General features: G+C 43.7%; 1 protein-coding gene across 3 annotated transcripts in view; it reads right to left on the reverse strand.

Annotated features, from left to right (window-relative positions):
• Positions 1–17,654, reverse strand: part of CTNND2 (catenin delta 2) — a 437,245-nt gene that overhangs the window by 404,696 nt on the left and 14,895 nt on the right. Inside the window, exons 3-4 of one of the 3 annotated variants that reach the window (XM_060145989.1) lie at positions 14,747–14,919; positions 847–1,426 (exon numbers count right to left, since the gene is read on the reverse strand). The exons of the other annotated variants lie outside the window; for them this stretch is intronic. Coding sequence (XP_060001972.1) covers positions 847–1,426; positions 14,747–14,919 — 753 coding nt within the window. The remainder of the gene's footprint in view (positions 1–846; positions 1,427–14,746; positions 14,920–17,654) is intronic. 3 annotated transcript variants of the gene reach the window in all.

The raw sequence follows: 17,654 nt of genomic DNA on the forward strand, positions 1-17,654 counted from the left end.
CCATCACAAAGTAGTAAAAATTCAAGGCAATTAATCATGGGTTAACTTTTCATTACTACTGAAATCTTTGTAAGGTGAATGTCTGCTTTGGGAAAACTCCTTACTTTTTTCTATAACTGAATGTAGATAACTACCTGGGTGATCACAGAAAGTGTTATTTTTATTCTCTGCACTCTTTTTCTGGATACGATCAACAGGTCTATGTGATTCTTTTATTTATTTATTTTTTTGCGGTACTTGGGCCTCTCACTGTTGTGGCCTCTCCTGTTGCAGAGCACAGGCTCCGGACGCGCAGGCTCAGCGGCCATGGCTCACGGGCCCAGCCGCTCCGCGGCATGTGGGATGTGGGATCTTCCCGGGCCGGGGCACGAACCCGTGTCCCCTGCATCGGCAGGCGGACTCTCAGCCACTGCGCCACCAGGGAAGCCCTATGTGATTCTTTATTAAACTTGACTTTAAGGACGGATATCTTCGTCTTCAGATTGGCAGGGGATGGGAGGGAGAGAGAGGGAGAGGGAGAAGGGGAGAGGGGGACAGAGGGAGAGGGAGAGAGAGACACACACAGAGACAGAGAGAGTGAGAGAGAGCGAGAGCACTAAGAGTTTGGGAGACTGCATTACTTCCAAACAGAAGCAACCGATAGCTTTGAGTTCAGATGCCACCACAGCCTACCTAGGGACACCCTGGCCTTCCCTTCCTTCAGCGGATGCTGAAAACCTGCCCACGGACACGCCCAGCCTGAGCTGGCTCCAGCCCAGCCGCCTGCCTGCCTCATGCCCGGGGCCCCAGCACGCGCCCAGGCGCCCCCGGGGCCGAGCCGCGGGAGGCGGGCGGCGAGACCTTTACCTGCCAGGCTGCCCGGCCTCTGGAGGGTGGCCGTGGCATACAGCTCCTGCGTGTGCTTGCCGTACGGCTCGGACGCGTGGACCAGACGCTTGGTGGGCGACAGGGTGGCGTACGTGCCGATGGTGGAGCTCAGCTGGTGGATGGGCGAGGAGGAGAGGGTGGACTGCACGGTGGGGGGCGAGGTCACGCGGATCGGGGACAGGCCGGCCGAGGACACGACGATGTTGATGGGCGAGCTGGTGCTGTAGGACTTGGCCAGGCGGCTGGGCGACTGCTTGGGCGAGGAGCCGCGCGGCGCGGCGTAGGAGGCGCCCTCGGGGGCCGAGCCTCCGCGCTGCAGCTTGGTGGGCGAGCCGCCCTGGGGCGCGGCCAGCGGGGAGCCCCCGCGCGGGGGCGCGGGCAGCGTGGAGCTCGAGTAGTAGAGCGCGGCGGCGGCGGCGGCAGCGGCGGGCGGCGCGTCGGGCAGGTGGAAGGCGCTGCCCAGGCTGGGCGCGAACGGCTCCCGCAGCGGCGGCGGCGGCGGCGGCGGCGGCGGCGCGGGCTCGGGCCCCGCCAGGTGCCCCGCGCGGCTCGTGGTGCCCTGTGCGCGGGAGAGCAGAGAACACGCGCTCTTAGCCAGCGGCAAGCAGAGGGAACCCCCCGCGCGCGCCGCCCGGCCCCGGCGACCCCGGGCGGCGCGGGCGCGCCGGGGCCCCCGAGAAGCAGAACCGCGCGGGGTATGGAGACGCACGCGCCCCTCCGGCCGCTTGGGAGCGGCTCCTGTCCGACCGAAAGAACAAACAAACAAACAAACAAACAAAAAACGGAGAGCAAAGGGCGGCTGACCAGGGGATGGGGATCCCGTCTGACAAGTGGGACACGTATGCTGCTCACAAATCTCAGAGGTTTCTGGAAGAGCAGAGGCATCGCAATAGTCTCCGAACGCTCTGAAAAGGCCAGCCAGCGGGGCCATCGGGATCTACCTGCAGGCAGTCCCGATCTGTTAGTTTTAACGAGAAATTCAGGCGTCCAGCCTTTCCTCCCCATCCCGCCCCCCACTCGCACGGGCATTTCATTGGATACAGTTTCTACCTCTGAAATTGGCCAAGTTGCCTACTTATCTGGAGAACGTAAGAAATAAGCATACTTCGTGGAGTTTATTCTGTTGCCATTTTCCCGTTGGTTCTTCTTTGTGGATAAGTTAAAAGGAGGGGAAAATATGAAGTCGGAATAAATATGCTTGGGCTTTCAGGCTTTAAAAGAAAAAGCATTTCCAGAGGAAGCAGAGCAGTTGTAAATGAAAAGACTAAAAAACCCTCCCTTTTCTAGATTTTAACGCTGGGCTCCAAATCTTTCAGCATCTCTCTCTCTCTCTCTCCAGCTCGCTTTTAAGAGCCCCCTGCAGCTGTGTCTTCAAATTGAAAGCCAGTTGCCTCTGGTCTATTTTCAAGAACACAAAAGACAACAAGGGCTGGGGTGGAGCTGGAGAGACAGTTGGAGGGGAAAGCACTTTCCTTGAATCTGGTCCAGAGATAAATCTGCATTCGAATGAAAACACTACATTGTCAACCACTTCTGGGCAGGAGCTCTGGGATCTTCCAGGCTTTCCCGGAGGAGCAGAAAAGTTTTTTGAGAGCAGGCTGGTGTGAAAAGGGGGTAGGACTGTACACAGAAAAAGAGAAACTGGGGAGAGCAGGTTCTGAAATTAGGGGTGGGAATTAGGTAGGGAGGAGGATGCGGGTGAGATGGAGGGAAGGGGGAGAGAGAGAGACCGAACAGATGCTCTACATTAAGAGTTTCAATGTTGCCTCTCCACTCGCTTTGGAACTGCAATTGGCAAAAAACAGACCATCGCACACACAGCGTTCCAAATTTTATCTGGATGTCAGATTCATGTGAAGATCTGAGGGAGTTAGTGGACCAATATCAAAATCCTCTATTAAGAGTATCCTAGATAGGAAGAGAGTCTGTTGAAAGACATTCTGTGGGAGATGTGTGTGTGTATTTATTCATATATGATGTATATATTTCACATATTTGCATACGTGGGTATATATGTATATGTGTGTGCAGTCATATATGATGTATATATTTCACATATTTGCATATGTGGGTGTGTATATGTATGTATTTATCAATCCACTGACAAAGTTTCTCTCCTTGACCAAACTCTAGTCAGGCTCCTCTGAACTCCCTTCTCAACATGGCTCTGCACTGCCCAGTTTTAGCAAGAATCCTCCACTCTCAGTGTCTGGTCACCCTCCATACCTGTTCCAGTTCCTCATTCTCCGCCATCTCCCAGGCAATGTCGCAGCACTCTGGCCTGTCTTCAGCAAGAATCCTGTTAGGTCTGTTTAGCCAGAATCTCCCCCCAAGCCCTGACATTTCCTCTTAGTGATTTTCCACCCACTGACCTCCAAGCTACTCCTTGGCTAAACATTCCTCCTTTTCCTTGTTGTTTTCAAAATTGAGCCCAGCTCTATACTGAGATCTCTCTTCCCCTAGTGCAATACTTAAATTCTTTTCTGAATCGAAACGGTATTTACCACTTTAACTACTATCCAGTTCTGGTTTTTCTTTAGCATCACAAAGCAATTATTTTGAGTCCAACAGTAGGAGTGGAAGTAAAATGTAAGCTCCATGATTTTGTTCAGTAATGCGCCTCCAGCAACGAGAACAAGAAGGATTCATAGCAGAGATACCACGAATGTTTGTGGAATCAGTGAAGGAATGGTTAATAAAACTGGTCCCGAGGCTTTGGCATGAGGGTTTCCATGGTGGAGAAGCTCTGCAGAGCTGGTGCGCTCACCTGGACCCCAGAGATATTGTCTAATATCATCCAGAGTCATGGGGGTGGGGAGCTGCTTACATCTAATTGTGCTTCCCTCCCAGTAGAAGTTCTGGGCATGAAATGTATAGCCTGGGCTTCTCAAACCTGGCTGCATGTTATAATTGCCAGGGGAACTTTTGAAAAAAAATCTCAGTACCCAGGCTGTATCCACTAGCCATTTAATTCAGGATCTCTGGAGGGGGGACCCAAACATCAGGCTTTGGGGACGCTCACCAGGTGATTCTAATGTACAATCGAATATAAGAACAAGTCATCCCTAGAGCAGTGGTTTTCCAAGTGTGGTCCCCGTTCCATCAGTCAGCATTAGAAGTAGCAACAGCATCACCCCACATTTACCGAGTGGGGAACTCTGGGGGAGGGGCCCAGGGATCTGTGTTTTATCATGTTCTCAAGGTGATGATGATGCTTGTTTAAAGTTTGCAAGCCTCTGATCTAGAAGAGACTCTGATTCAGGGCTCTGAAGTGGGCCTGAGGGTCTGCATGGCTAACAATCTCCCGGAAGATGCTGCTGGTCTGAGAACTACTGCTAAGGTGCAGATAGGGACTGTCTTTCTTCACTTTTCTTTGGAAGCTCTCCTGGGGCCTGAGCAACATTCCACTGTGCAGAACCCAGCTGTCAAGTGACAGAAAAGCCTCCAACAGGAATTTCTGGAAATCTTTCCCACAGGCACATGAGGAGGAGAAAGAACCCCAGAGGGTCTAAGGAGAGTTCCCTGCTGACAACAGGACAAATACTTTTTGGTATGTCTTGGATATTATTGGATAATATTAATAACCCTATGTGACCTCAAAGATCCTATTCCCTAGTAGCATAGTTTTCAATAAAATAAATACTAAAGTACCCTAATATAAATTAAAACAACATCATGTAGTATTCTAGTCTTTAAGTATTAGAATAACATGGATCCTAGGGAAACCTAGAATAAATTTTGCAAATAATTTATTTTCCCTTTAATATGCTGGAACTTCCACCTGGAGAAGTGCTAACTCTGCTGAATATTATTCATAAGGATTCTTAAATGGCCCCCAAATCTATAAAAGTTTTGAGAACCGCCAAACTATTTCCAGGTATTTTGACAGGCTATAGCAACCAATTCAAAAACCTTTTAAAATATGGTAGGATCTTGGTGAAATGTTGCCAGTAACTTTTCTACAAGTAAAAAAGAAAAACATAAAAAATAAAACTGTATATGCATTTTAAGATGGGTATTGTCTATGTTGGAAATGTTCTATATCTGTACTGTCCAATATGGTAGCCATTAGACACATGGGCCCTAGACACATGCACTGATTTTAACACACATTTAATTTGAATTAATTTGAATTTAAACTGTCAAATGTATCTAGTGGCTACCTTCCTGGATTGCACAGTTAGGTAAGCCCTTCTGCAGTTTTTAATAAATAACCTGGGGGTATTATACTCCATTCCAATAGTCTACAGAATAATAAGTACCTAAGAATGGTCCTTGGCTAAACAGAAAAATTTATTTTTAGCATCAATTGAACAAAGAGTAATCTTTTGGGAGCTTATCTCCACTCTTGTGTTTATGTTTTGTTCCATTATGTAATTTCATTTAGCAACTCTTAAGGATACATTTCAAGACAGCTGCCTGATTCATAGGATGGTTTATTATGACCTAGGTCATTGGATTAAAGATAATATAAGCACATTTCAACACACATAGAATTTCATCTACTTTACTGTCATGGAAGCTCAGTTTTACCTTAAACATATGTTAGAACTATAAATAAAACTGTAAACCCAATGTTAAAGTTCTAAAACTTAACTTTTTCTTAAACTAATGACTATTACATCCTACTATTTGGAAATGTGTGTGTACAAGTGATGAGCATTGAACATTTTTTTACTGATAATGATAAATAAGAGATAAATGATGATACAAGATTTTTTGGAAACATTTGGATAAGATGGTGCCCCAATACTGTCCTGGATCACACAGTACGGGCTACTGACCAGGACAATTCCTACCGGGGCTGTCATTCCCAGCTCTCCGAATCAGTCTCAAACCAAAGGACTACTTTAAATGTCTTTCCCAACCCTCCAAAGTGGGGAACCCATCTATGTGAAATCGACAAGGAAGCAGAACACTGTTAAGTAGATGCTCTGATTAAAGGGTTTCCAGTAGGCAGAGTCTGGTGCACATCATCTTGACATTATTTTGGAGATCTAAAATTGCTATATTTTTGTTGTTACAGAATAATATCTGGCTCACGATTACATTGTTTGTTTTGTTTTGTTTTTTTACTGGGAAATTCCAACCCCCAAAATATGGCTCTCTTGGACCAGAACATGGCATTAGGCCTGAATACTCAGCATAACTGTTTCCTGACCTTTTCAGGTTGTATCTTCTGTAAAGAGGGTAGAGACAGCATAAGGGTGACAAGGGGGAAAAATTCTTCAAACTTGGAAACTTATTTAAGCCTCACTCTCGATTTGGCAGCTCAAAAGACCAAAACAAAAACCCAATGCTTACAGCCAGTTAACAAGGGACTTGACAGCCTGAACTCTCTAAGGAATCGTGACTCTGGATCATGAGTTAGCACTGTCACCAGCACAATCACGTTTTATAGAGCAGACCCATGATTTACAAGCAGTCCTTGTGGAGATGCATTTAGACCTGCCAAGTTTCCTGGAATTGTCAGTGAGGCCCCTAACTCTGGGTCAGGAGGAATATCTGCCCAGAATGCTGGGCAGCCGGGCCAGCAATGTCAGGAATGGGAAGCTGGAGCCTGTGTTTTGTGGCCTCCCAGATGGGAGCCTAATGACTTGGGATCAGCAGTCTGCTCCCCCAGCAGACTGTGTTCATCACTTTTCATTTTCCTGGCATCACTCATCTCACGACTTTTGTAGGTCACCCTGGTTGTAGGGACTGAGGTCACCGCCAGGAATGGTGCTCCTGGGCACAAACGGTGTCACAGAGGCAGAGCTGGAGAGTACGTTTCAAAGGAAGGCAGAGGCATCAGGGCCGGCGCCACAGAAGAGCCCAAACACAGGAATGGAGAGTAGATTTGGTGGGAAGGAGTCTGGCTGGTGTTTGAAGGAATGCAAGTACAGATAGGAGTAAGTGGTGAGAAAATAATAGCGATGACCAGAGAACATTCTTTCAGTGAGTTAAGAAGCCTGAATAACTTTTGAATACAAACAAAAAAAAGAGGACATGGCTTTAAGATGACATCTTTGAAGAAATCCATTGCGAAACCAGAACGATCTGGTAACATGATTTTGTAGTATCAGCTACGCGCTGCTGATTAGAATGTCTGAGAATGTGTTGAACTTTCTAGGGTAAGTTGGCACAGGTTTCTAGGCTTGCACAGGAAGATGGACAGAGCCATCTACTCTCACAACTTGGAAACGAGAAGAAACCACCAACTCCAAAATGCCAAAGTCTCATTTCGGTATTATATGAAGTGTGCCTGTAATACAACACAATGCAAGTAAAATGAATCTACACCCCCAAAGTAAGTTTTGTGCCCTTGACTCTCTGGGATGAAATCAATTTGCTTGAACACTACTATCATGGCTCCCCAAATCTCAGTAACTTCTCTTCTGAAATTGTCCTCAGAAGAAAGGCCACTCTCTAAATAATTCCCAAGATAGAAAATCCTGGTTCTGTGAGAAAGATGTGATTTTGGAAATAGCCAAATAAAATCAAGTGCCTTGTCTAGCAATTCCTTTGAGGAGTGCTGCTTGGGGTGAAAACTCATATGAAACGTAAAACGAAGAGACAGCTTCTGTGCGCAGTTTACACACCATCCCTGAAGGCATCACCACTGGGATGAAGTGAGGAAAGGAAGGCTGGGTTTACCTGGTGGGGAAGTTACACTAACACTGAAAGGTGGTCCCCAGAGCAAATTAAACTTAAGTAATTGCAAAATGAAGACACTTGAAAAGAATTTCTTCCTCGGATGAGAACATCTCAATTAAATAAGAGCTATAATGTTTGAGATAATAATGGGGGCCACCCTTATTGCCTTCTCTTTGCATGAGGGCCCCCAAATTATGGAGGATCAAGAGGGAGGGATGGAGAGAGAGAGAGAGAAAGAGAGAGAGAGAGTGAAATACCTTGCAAACAACATCACCCCTGTCACTGCAGGCAGGCAGGCAGAAGGAGAAGGGGGTGGTAGTGTTCCATTGCCCAGGACCCCTAAGTCACTAGTATAAACAGGGTAGTGCAGACTTTTGCATGCTGGGTACTGGTTTTTCCTTCCCTCTGACATCCCTTTAATAAAAAGTATGATTAGGGTCATCATCAATAAATATTCTCAAAAGTATTTCACGTGATCATTTCTATGGTCTACCAAGTGGAAAGAAAATAGAGAAGAAAAAACTAAAACAATGACATGCGTGTCATAGAAATTTATCTTTAAGAGAGATTTTTTTGATGGCAACTCTTTCCAAAAAAACATGAGCCTTGGCAAAACTACACTCTGTAAAACTTTTCCTTCAGCAAGGGGCTCACTTAGTGTAACTTTAATACCCCCAAACCTTTACTCAGAAGAAATGTTATAGTAAAACACGTACACACCCTCCCCACAATGAGAAATGTTTCAGTTATTGAAACCAGATTAAATATATTTCTACTGGAAAGAGAAAATGGATAAGACTTTAAAGCAGAGCATGGAGAAAGGATTTCCCACAGGTAATCTTCTGAAACCTACCTTAAAGACAAATAAGCTGCCAGTTTCCCACAGATATGCCAGACAACGTATACAAAATGACATGATTTCTCCTCTAAATGCAGCATAGTGTATACATTCTACACTAAAGACATCTCACCAATTTTGTGGTTTCCAAGTTTTTTAGTGACTTTTCTCTTTACAGGTGCTACCAGCAACAACTTCTTTCCTAAGTCAGCAAGCTGGAGTGATGTTACACCAGCTCTCTGTATAACTTTTTGCATTCAGTAATCAAGAAGCAGGTGCTTATTGGGGGATTGCTGCCTCCTTTGAGCCCTGGGTGTCTCTGTGTCCATCCCACCACCATCCAGAGTTCTCCATCCCCTTGACCTTCACATCTACCTGATGTAAAAGTGCACCAATAACCAATGTTCCAAACTCGTCAGCCTCTGGCAGGAGTGAGCAGATGGTGTATATATAATTATAATATAGCACAAATGAGAACTTTTAAGACATAAAAGGCAGTGCAACATTAAATAGACGGGCCAGATCAAAAGAAATGGCAAGTTACTTCTCGAAAAGCTGACTGCTTTTTTAGTGTAGCTACCACTGTTCAAGCTTTATTTTAATAAACTGTCATACAATTCTTAATTTCCTGCAGCAAGCAGGCATTTCCTAGGATCATGAATGCACACAAGGCTCACTTCAGTTCTGCTGGATATGAAAGTGGTTTTAAAATCTTTTGGTTCCTGTACTTCTTTGCCAGTATTCTGTGTACAGGTGTATACTTTCCTATTTCTTGCTTATTTTGTTTCTTTGAGGAAGGAAACACTTGATAAGACTACTTTGTGTTTGGCCATGGGGAGAAACCAACATTTTTAGAGGGACTCTTTTGGGCCAGAAGTTTTACGTTCGGCATTTCATATAATGCACAGGAAATTGGATGTGAGTGGAAGCAGGCAAAACCTGGAGAAGACCCAGCTTCTGCACCCATCCACAGCCTTTGCAGTATGAGCATCAAGAAGGCTGCGGTTTGAGGAACGTGATGAATATTTGGTGAACCCTGGGTCAGTCACTCAAGATATGGACATTAATTTTGTATGGTTTCCTCTCTTGCAGCAAGGCTATCTGATGGGAACAGATAGACTTACATGCAACTAACTCTAGGATGTTATATGTGAGATGACAAAATGATGCTTTCAACACATAAGTCGGGCCATGTTGTGCCTCTGCTCAAAATTCTCTGCCACCTCCTGTTTCCACTTCCAGTAAAGGACAAGGTCATCATGATGATCAACTGATGGCCAACTTGGCTTCCCATCTACTTACAAACTCCTGCTCCCCTCTCTGGCCACCTGGGCCTCCTTGCTGTCCTGTCAACATGCCAGTTCACCTCATCCAGGAGCCTCTGCCTTTGCTGTCCCCCAGACAGCCACACAGCTTCCCTCTCTTCTCCTTTGTGTCTTTGCCCCACACTTGGGGCAAAGGCCCCATATGCCACACCCCACCCGGGACTCTGGAGGCCGCTCATTCTAGTCTGCATCCTTTCCTTCCCTATAGAATTCATCACCTTCTAACAAACTATGCAACTTACTTATTCACTGTGTTGACTTTCTGAATTCCCATTGCTGCTACTAGAATATAAGTTCCTTAAGGACAGGGATCATGTCTGTTCTCTTTACTTCTCCAGCCCAAGCACATATAATAGCTCATGGCATACAGTAAGTACACATAACATCTTGAAGGCATTAAAGAATAACCCAGAGGGGCCTCCCTGGTGGCACAGTGGTTGACAGTCCGCCTGCCGATGCAGGGGACACGGGTTCGTGCCCCGGTCCGGGAAGATCCCACATGCTGTGGAGCGGCTGGGCACGTGAGCCATGGCCGCTGAGCCTGTGCGTCCGAAGCCTGTGCTCCGCAACGGGAGAGGCCACAACAGTGAGAGGCCCGCGTACCGCAAAAAAAAAAAAAAAAAAAAAAAAAAAAAAGAATAGACCAGAGCTCTATAAATGCAACTGGAAAAGCAGCTCTGTTTTGATTGGGACACCTCACAGGAACCACACAAAGCCCAAGGTTGACTCAGATGAGGAAGAGTGGGATGGAGGGGTAGTCTACACACAGCCTTAGAGGCTGGGATGGGGAGCTTGCAGGGCGGCTGAGCAGAGCGCTGGGGTGCGGCAAAGAATAACTATGAATCAGCTCACGTCACTTTCTGGAAAGGCCTTGGGGTCTGATGGGAAGGATCGTACGCTCTCTCTCTCCTCCAGCCCAGTCCCGTGAACTCATCTTAGAGTCTGAAGAGAACGACTTTCAAGGATTTTAGTAATTTATAGCAATTTTGTGACTCACAGTTCTTTCAGACTGACATGGTAGGGCAAGGCAGGCTATGCACCAGGGCCTGGAGTACAGCCTGGCGATGATCACCCAACAAACATTTATTATGTTGAACAAATTAGCGTTTGTTAAAAATTGAAAGAATCTTTGAACATGATATTCCTTTGAAATTATATTCTGACATGATTTATGAGCTAGATTATTGACCTTATTAACCCGGTCTAGCATCTGTGAGCCATTATTTGAACTTTACTGGCCCTTTTGGCACCTTATGACAATAGGATATTCTAAAAATCAATCTAGCCCGGAAGGAATGAGCCATTCAGAATATTGAAAAGAATGTGTCACGGGGCTGTGCAAAACCCCTGGAAGACAGGGATTCTTAGGATAATCTGAACAAAGGAGATGTTACGGGAATGGGATGTAGCCTCCCTGCTTTCAAGGGTATTATCACACTAAATGCTGAGTAAAAATACTGATTTACTAGTTCAGCATTTCTCCGACATGATTTTGAAGTCACAATAAAACACGCCTTTCACACTACAGCATATTGAAGCTGAAAGGGAATCATGGTACCAGATCCGCCACTTTGCTAAAATAAACAGGATTCTGCTATCCACCGGCAGCCTCCCTCCTGCTAATGAAGTGGATTAGAATAACCCCCTGGTTTGAATATTCAGACTTCAACCACCCACCTGTCAGGTGATTGAGTGTAGGCCAGTAACCTTTGGCTCAAACTGAAGGTATCACCTTGAACATGCACATTTATAGATGCCTTCAAATATAGAGCTTTGATATCTTTACAACCAAGTTTTCTGATTAAACTTTAAGGCAGACTTTTAGTGTGAGGCCCAATCTGTCCTTTGAGCTTTCACTGTTTCACTTCCATGGCGACTGGCGGGTGATAGAAATAACTCCAGCAACACGGAAGTAGATCGATCGCCATATTGTTTGTCCACACGTATAGAGCTCTTAATAGGGTCAAGCTGTAGATATATTTAATTGAAACAGTCAACATATAAAAGGAAACCTACGAAACACTCTTTCGAAATGATTACACTTCAATTCATTCAAGAATCTGTCCCCATTCTTACTACTGCTGCCTTAAAATGGTACAACTTCTCTAAATGTGTTGAGTTTTAGTTTTTGCATCTTTAAAATGTAAATGTTAGTACAGCCCTGTTGTGGGGATTAAGTAAGAGGATGTATGTGAAACAGATTACTTCCAGGCCTCAATAAATGGTAATGATTAATTTTATAAAATTTTATAAATAAGAAAGCTTTGATTTAACAGTTAGTCCTATGTGTCAATTGAGCTTATCAGATGCTCACAAATCAAGTTGATAATTAACTGACTTTTTTGTTTTGATACTGATAGTTCGATTTTCCATGATGCCCAGCTATGGGAAATCTGATTTTTTTTTTTTTCATTTGACTTAATGTTTTCAACTCAAATTATAGGGGTCTTAGATATTTATGAGAAAAAGCCAAGGATGAGTATTAAATGAGTTCAAGATAAAAATAAAAGAAAGGCAGAACTTTATTGTTTTACTAGCTACATGTCTTAGAAGTTCTAGAAAACTGGTAAAAGCTAAATTCATATATTTCATAGGTTAATTTGAGTATACTATATTCCTTATTTCTGAATATTTCTGGCCCCTTGGACCTAGAAGTATGGACAGATAGAAGGGTAAAAAAAGGACTGTAATCCACTTGCTTGCTTCCAAAGGATTCAAAATTACATATATTCCACCATAATCACTGTATCACTGTCAAAGAGAGTCAGTATAGATGGGAAGATGAAAAATAGTTCCTTTCGAGAATGGGATGCTTTTGAGAGAAAAAACAAAAACTATACCTAGAGAAAAAATATCCTATAGCTCCCATTTCATCTTTTAATAAAACAAAATAAGATTAAAAAATCTAATAATGTTTGCTATGCTAATAACATCACTCAGTATTTCAAACATTATATAATATTCTTACGTAAGCAAACAATAAGGACTATTTTGTATATATGATAAATGCATGTATATCAAATAATTTTTTCTAATTAATTAAAAAACACTTTTTTTTAGACATTCCCTCTTGTGTCCTAAAACATTTCTGTAAGGGAGGCAGAACAGACCAGTGCTTTGAAAGAGCAGTGATCCAGGAGCTGGGAAATAGCACAACTCCAGGGTTAGTCTGTGTGCGTGGACCTGGACTCAGTGACTTCGAGGTCCTTCCCTTCCCAAGCACCATACACCTCCAGCTCTCCATCTAAAGTGGGCGCACCCTCTGAACCGGGTCATGCACTAGACCACCACGGGGGGACGGGTCCATCTCAGTGGGATGTTTTATTTACCATCCCCTTTTATCCACATAACCTTGGCATCACAAGAAGGTAAAAGTTACAAAGCCACTGATGGATCAGGGTTTTACCTGAAAAAGACAGTCATGTTTTTAATAGATAGCTGGGACAATCATTTAACTTTAATAGTTAAATGCACTGAGACTTTTCAGCTTATGCTTCATTTATGTTCATATCACCTATGAAAAGCATCTCACGGTGACCGTACGATGCCATTTAAAAAAATAAATTTATTTATTTATTTATTTTTGGCTGAGTTGGGTCTTTGTTGCTGCACGTGGGCTTTCTCTAGTTGCACGGAGCTGGGGCTACTCTTGGTTGTGGTGCGCGGGCTTCTCGTTGCGGTGGCTTCTCTTGTTGCGGAGCACGGGCTCTAGGCACGCAGGCTCAGTAGTTGTGGCATGCGGGCTCAGTAGTTGTGGATCGCGGGCTCTGGAGAGCAGGCTCAGTAATTGTGGTGCACGGGCTTAGCTGCTACGCGGCATGTGGGATCTTCCCGGACCAGAGCTTGAACCCGTGTCCCCTGCATTGGCAGGCGGACTCTCAACCACTGCGCCACCCGGGAATGCACGATGACATTCTAACTCTCACTGACTCCTCTCTGTCTGCAGACATTTCTTGGGGGCCATGTGGATGACTAGGGCCTAGTGATAAAAGATGAAAATGGCCCTGCCCTGAGGTAGCTTTTAGTTTAGTTGGAAAGACATATGGATGCCTAATAACCATAAATTGGTGACAGAGATGAGTTTTGTTGTTACAGTAGCCTGCGGTAGGTAGTGGGCCTGGGGAAGGGTTTCTGGCCTAGAGGCACTGCCCAATAAATGCAGAAAGGATGAAATTAAGCTCTTCAGTTTAAGTAGTGCTTTTGGGGTTGTGGGTTCTTCATTCCAGGAATGAATGCACAGAGATTAAAAGGTCTCAGGCCCTTTTATACTGAAAATAAGTATAAAATAGCTTAAAACAAGATAGGCCTCCAATAGATTAATTCTGGAGGGCTGATTGAATATAGCCTGCACCCCCAAATTATCAAAACTGAAGTATTAAATGGTACACACACACACACACACACGCACACACACACACATTACAACATTTACATGTTTTTGAAAAAAAAATTGAGGTTGGTAGCCACTTTTTACCAAGAGCTGATTTTAACTGCAGCTAATAAATGTGCACATTGAAACTATAAGAACAAGTACATATCTTAAAGAAACAACTAAGGGCACATTTCAAAATCAAACTTGACAAAGTGTAACTATTCCTACCCTAATCACAATTATCTTCAGAACAGTTCTGTATATGTGTTGATGCATTTATACTGTGTTCCTTTATATGATTAACCCCAAATAATAATTTCATGCTTTTTCTTTTATGGAGAGAAAATGTGTTCCAGGTGCCCTTACAAACTCAGAATGTATGTCATATTTACATCACATATCAACACGGAAATAGGAACCAGGCACACATTTGCATATTTACATAGGTAAGTATATATAAAGCAGATAGAACATGAGCAATTCACAGACATTCCTGCAGAAAATATGCTTATAACTCTGAGTTACTCTATAATCATATTGTATTATTCATTTCCTTCACTCACAGCACAGAGGGCATCTCTCCAAAGTTGTAGAGCACTCGTAAAAAAGGCAGGAGGGGACACCATAGCCATTTGACAACCCTGCTTCCTGCCTGGCTCCTTGGAGCCCAAAGTGCAACACAGCAGAGGTCCCCATCCCCGCACGTACCTGGCTGAAACTCTGGCCTGCACCTCGGGCTTGTGCGCTGCGGGCAGGGAGCTGCGACGGGGCTGTCTCACCCAGGGCCAAGGTCTGGTTGCTATGGTAGCTGGCTGGATACTGGAAAGACCCTTCAGGTTTGGAATTGAGCTGGAGTGCACTCTGGGAGAGCAGGCTGGGCCCTGCATTGAAAGTCATTTAGAGCAGTAAGTGACAGCTTCAGTGAAGCAGAAATGACATGTATTATTTATTGAAGAGTAGCCTAGAATTATAACACGCACACGATTCCAGCCATCTATGCTTTGAATTCTGAGAACTAAAATGACCGTATAATTCGACTCCAGGTCTTAAGTGGGATTTTTTTTTCTTTTGGTGGTTTAAAAGTTCTCCAAAGAGTAGATTTTTTTTCAAATGATCTCATCCTGACCTACAAAAAGACATTTCTAACAAGACAAATTAGTTAATCAAGCAGTTGTTTTTATACCAGACAATATCGGAAACATTTGAAATAACTGAAAGGTCTACCTTTTGATACATGTTAATTGCATTAATATAATTATATCTCCTACTTAATTATCAGGATGCTAAAACACTCAAAACCTTCCAATCAGTAACACATTCTGTTGTATATATAGTGATGTAATACCTTAATGCCTGAAGGGTAGACAGTATGTAAAATATTAATGGCTCTCATACAATGTAGAATTCACCCTGATCTCACACGATCTCTGATGGCTGGTTATCTTTGCCATCACAGCAACGCACAGTAGGAGAACAAAGAGGAGATACAGTGTTTAAATCGGTGCCGCTAACGTGGCTGGTACTACAAGTGATGGAGAAAGGAGTTCCTGGCCTCATTATTTAATCATACTTTGTATGAGAAAATGTGGTTTATTTTCTTACTTTCTTTTTAGATGGGATCTTTGCCACAGTTTGCCCATTTCCTTTGTAAGCAAATTTTCTTTAATCAAATTTCATACTCACTTTGGGAATGAAAAGAAGTATAGAAGAGTGTAAGTATACTACTATTTTTTACTGTGTGTGTTTGAGAGGGGACTGGGGTAAGTAGAGTGAGTTGGGTGGGGGAGGGAGGACGTGACATCACAAGTTTTCTCATGTTATCTTAACCATCATACAAAGTCACTTCTTTTTTGAAGGAGGGTAATTATATACACATGGATTATGGTATAATCATTATCCCATCCTTAACCTGCCTCTTTGGCTGTTTTTTAGACAATAGTATAATTTCTAATAAGTATAAACAAACTTCAAGTTCCTTACTTCTTTCTTTCTAAGGACAGAACATGTTTTTTTTTTATTTCAAATGAGACTTCAGATTTGACATGACATGGGCCATTTGTTTTTGCGGGAAAATAACATGTCTTCTCTTAATAAGCATAGGTTCACATAATCTTTGCCTTCAAGACCTTACCCTTCCCTCTAATTCCCTGATGGGACGTCTAAAAAATGCAAAAATAGTTTTTCATCATCAGATATTGGATAATAAGTCAATTAGCTAAAATAGGTAAGACTTGGTATTTCGGAATCTTTACAGTTTCTGGAAAAAAAGTCAAGCAAGGAAATAAAACCATTTCCATCCAGTCTCAATTTCATCATGAAGGGCATAACAAAAGTACAGTTGTAATCCTTTTTCTTGCAATTTAGAAAACAGAGTCCCAAGAAAATAGTACATACCAGATGGTGAATTTTGCGATAGCTTGCAAAAAATCATTTAATCCATACTAATGGAATAATAGGGCTAATCACCAGAATATAACGCATCTACGGGGAGTGCATTCAGAGTTTCATTCTGGATGCCAAGAACATAGTTTCCCCACTGCTGCTGTTGAAGCTGTCAGGCATGGAGATGGAGTCAAGGGGTGGTCTCTGATGCCCAGGCCATGGGCAGGCTGAGATGTGGGAGAGCCTCTGGAAGGGAAGAAGGACCAATGATGGGGCAGAGGCAGATGGGAACTGACTGCAAAATGGAGGAGAATGAGGTAGGTACTGGGACGACAGTGATGAACTGTAGCCAAGGGCTTTCCCCCTTGTCCCTATCCTCCTGGAGGTCACTGCTCAATGGAGGGGAGTGAGTCACGGCAGAATAAGAGGGGACCTTTAAGGTTAGTGGTCAGCATTCTACCTACCAATGGGCAGCTTCCCACTGAGACTTCTTTGGCTATTTCTTTCAGAACAGTCCACCCTGACACAATGGCTTGCACTGGCCATGTCCCCTCTTCCACGATAATGCATCTCCAGGGCAATGAAAGTTGAAACAGATACAATAGTGCAAAGACTTTTGGAGATGTCAATAAAATGGAAAAAAATCTTTACTGTCATATAAATAATTTAACAATCTATAAAGCAAAAACATTGCATGTCCTGGTTATTTGCTTTTTTAAAGAGATGATGTGACTTTGCTCTGATGAACTTGCATATGTAGCTAGCAAGTCAAACAAAGTTGTCAATTCTGAATAGATTCATAAAATAGTCTCTAGAAACCTACAAATGCTCTCCAGGCAGGATCTAACGGTGGCACTTGAGAGTCCCTTTTTTTTTTTTTTAACATCTTTATTGGAGTATAATTGCTTTGCAATGGTGTGTTAGTTTCTGATTTGTAACAAAGTGAATCAGCTATACATATACATATATCCCCATATCCCCTCCCTCTTGCCTCTCCCTCCCACCCTCCCTATCCCACCCCTCTAGGTGGACACAAAGCACTGAGCTGATCTCCCTGTGCCATGCAGCTGCTTCCCACCAGCGATCTATTTTACATTTGGTAGTGTATATATGGCCATGCCACTCTCACTTCATCCCAGCTTACCCTTCCCCCTCCCCGTGTCTTCAACTCCATTCTCTATGTCTGTGTCTTTATTCCTGTCCTGCCCCTAGGTTTTTCAGAACCATTTTTTTT

This window comes from Lagenorhynchus albirostris, chromosome 3 (assembly GCF_949774975.1).
Source record: "Lagenorhynchus albirostris chromosome 3, mLagAlb1.1, whole genome shotgun sequence".
NCBI classification, from domain to species: Eukaryota; Metazoa; Chordata; class Mammalia; order Artiodactyla; family Delphinidae; genus Lagenorhynchus; species Lagenorhynchus albirostris.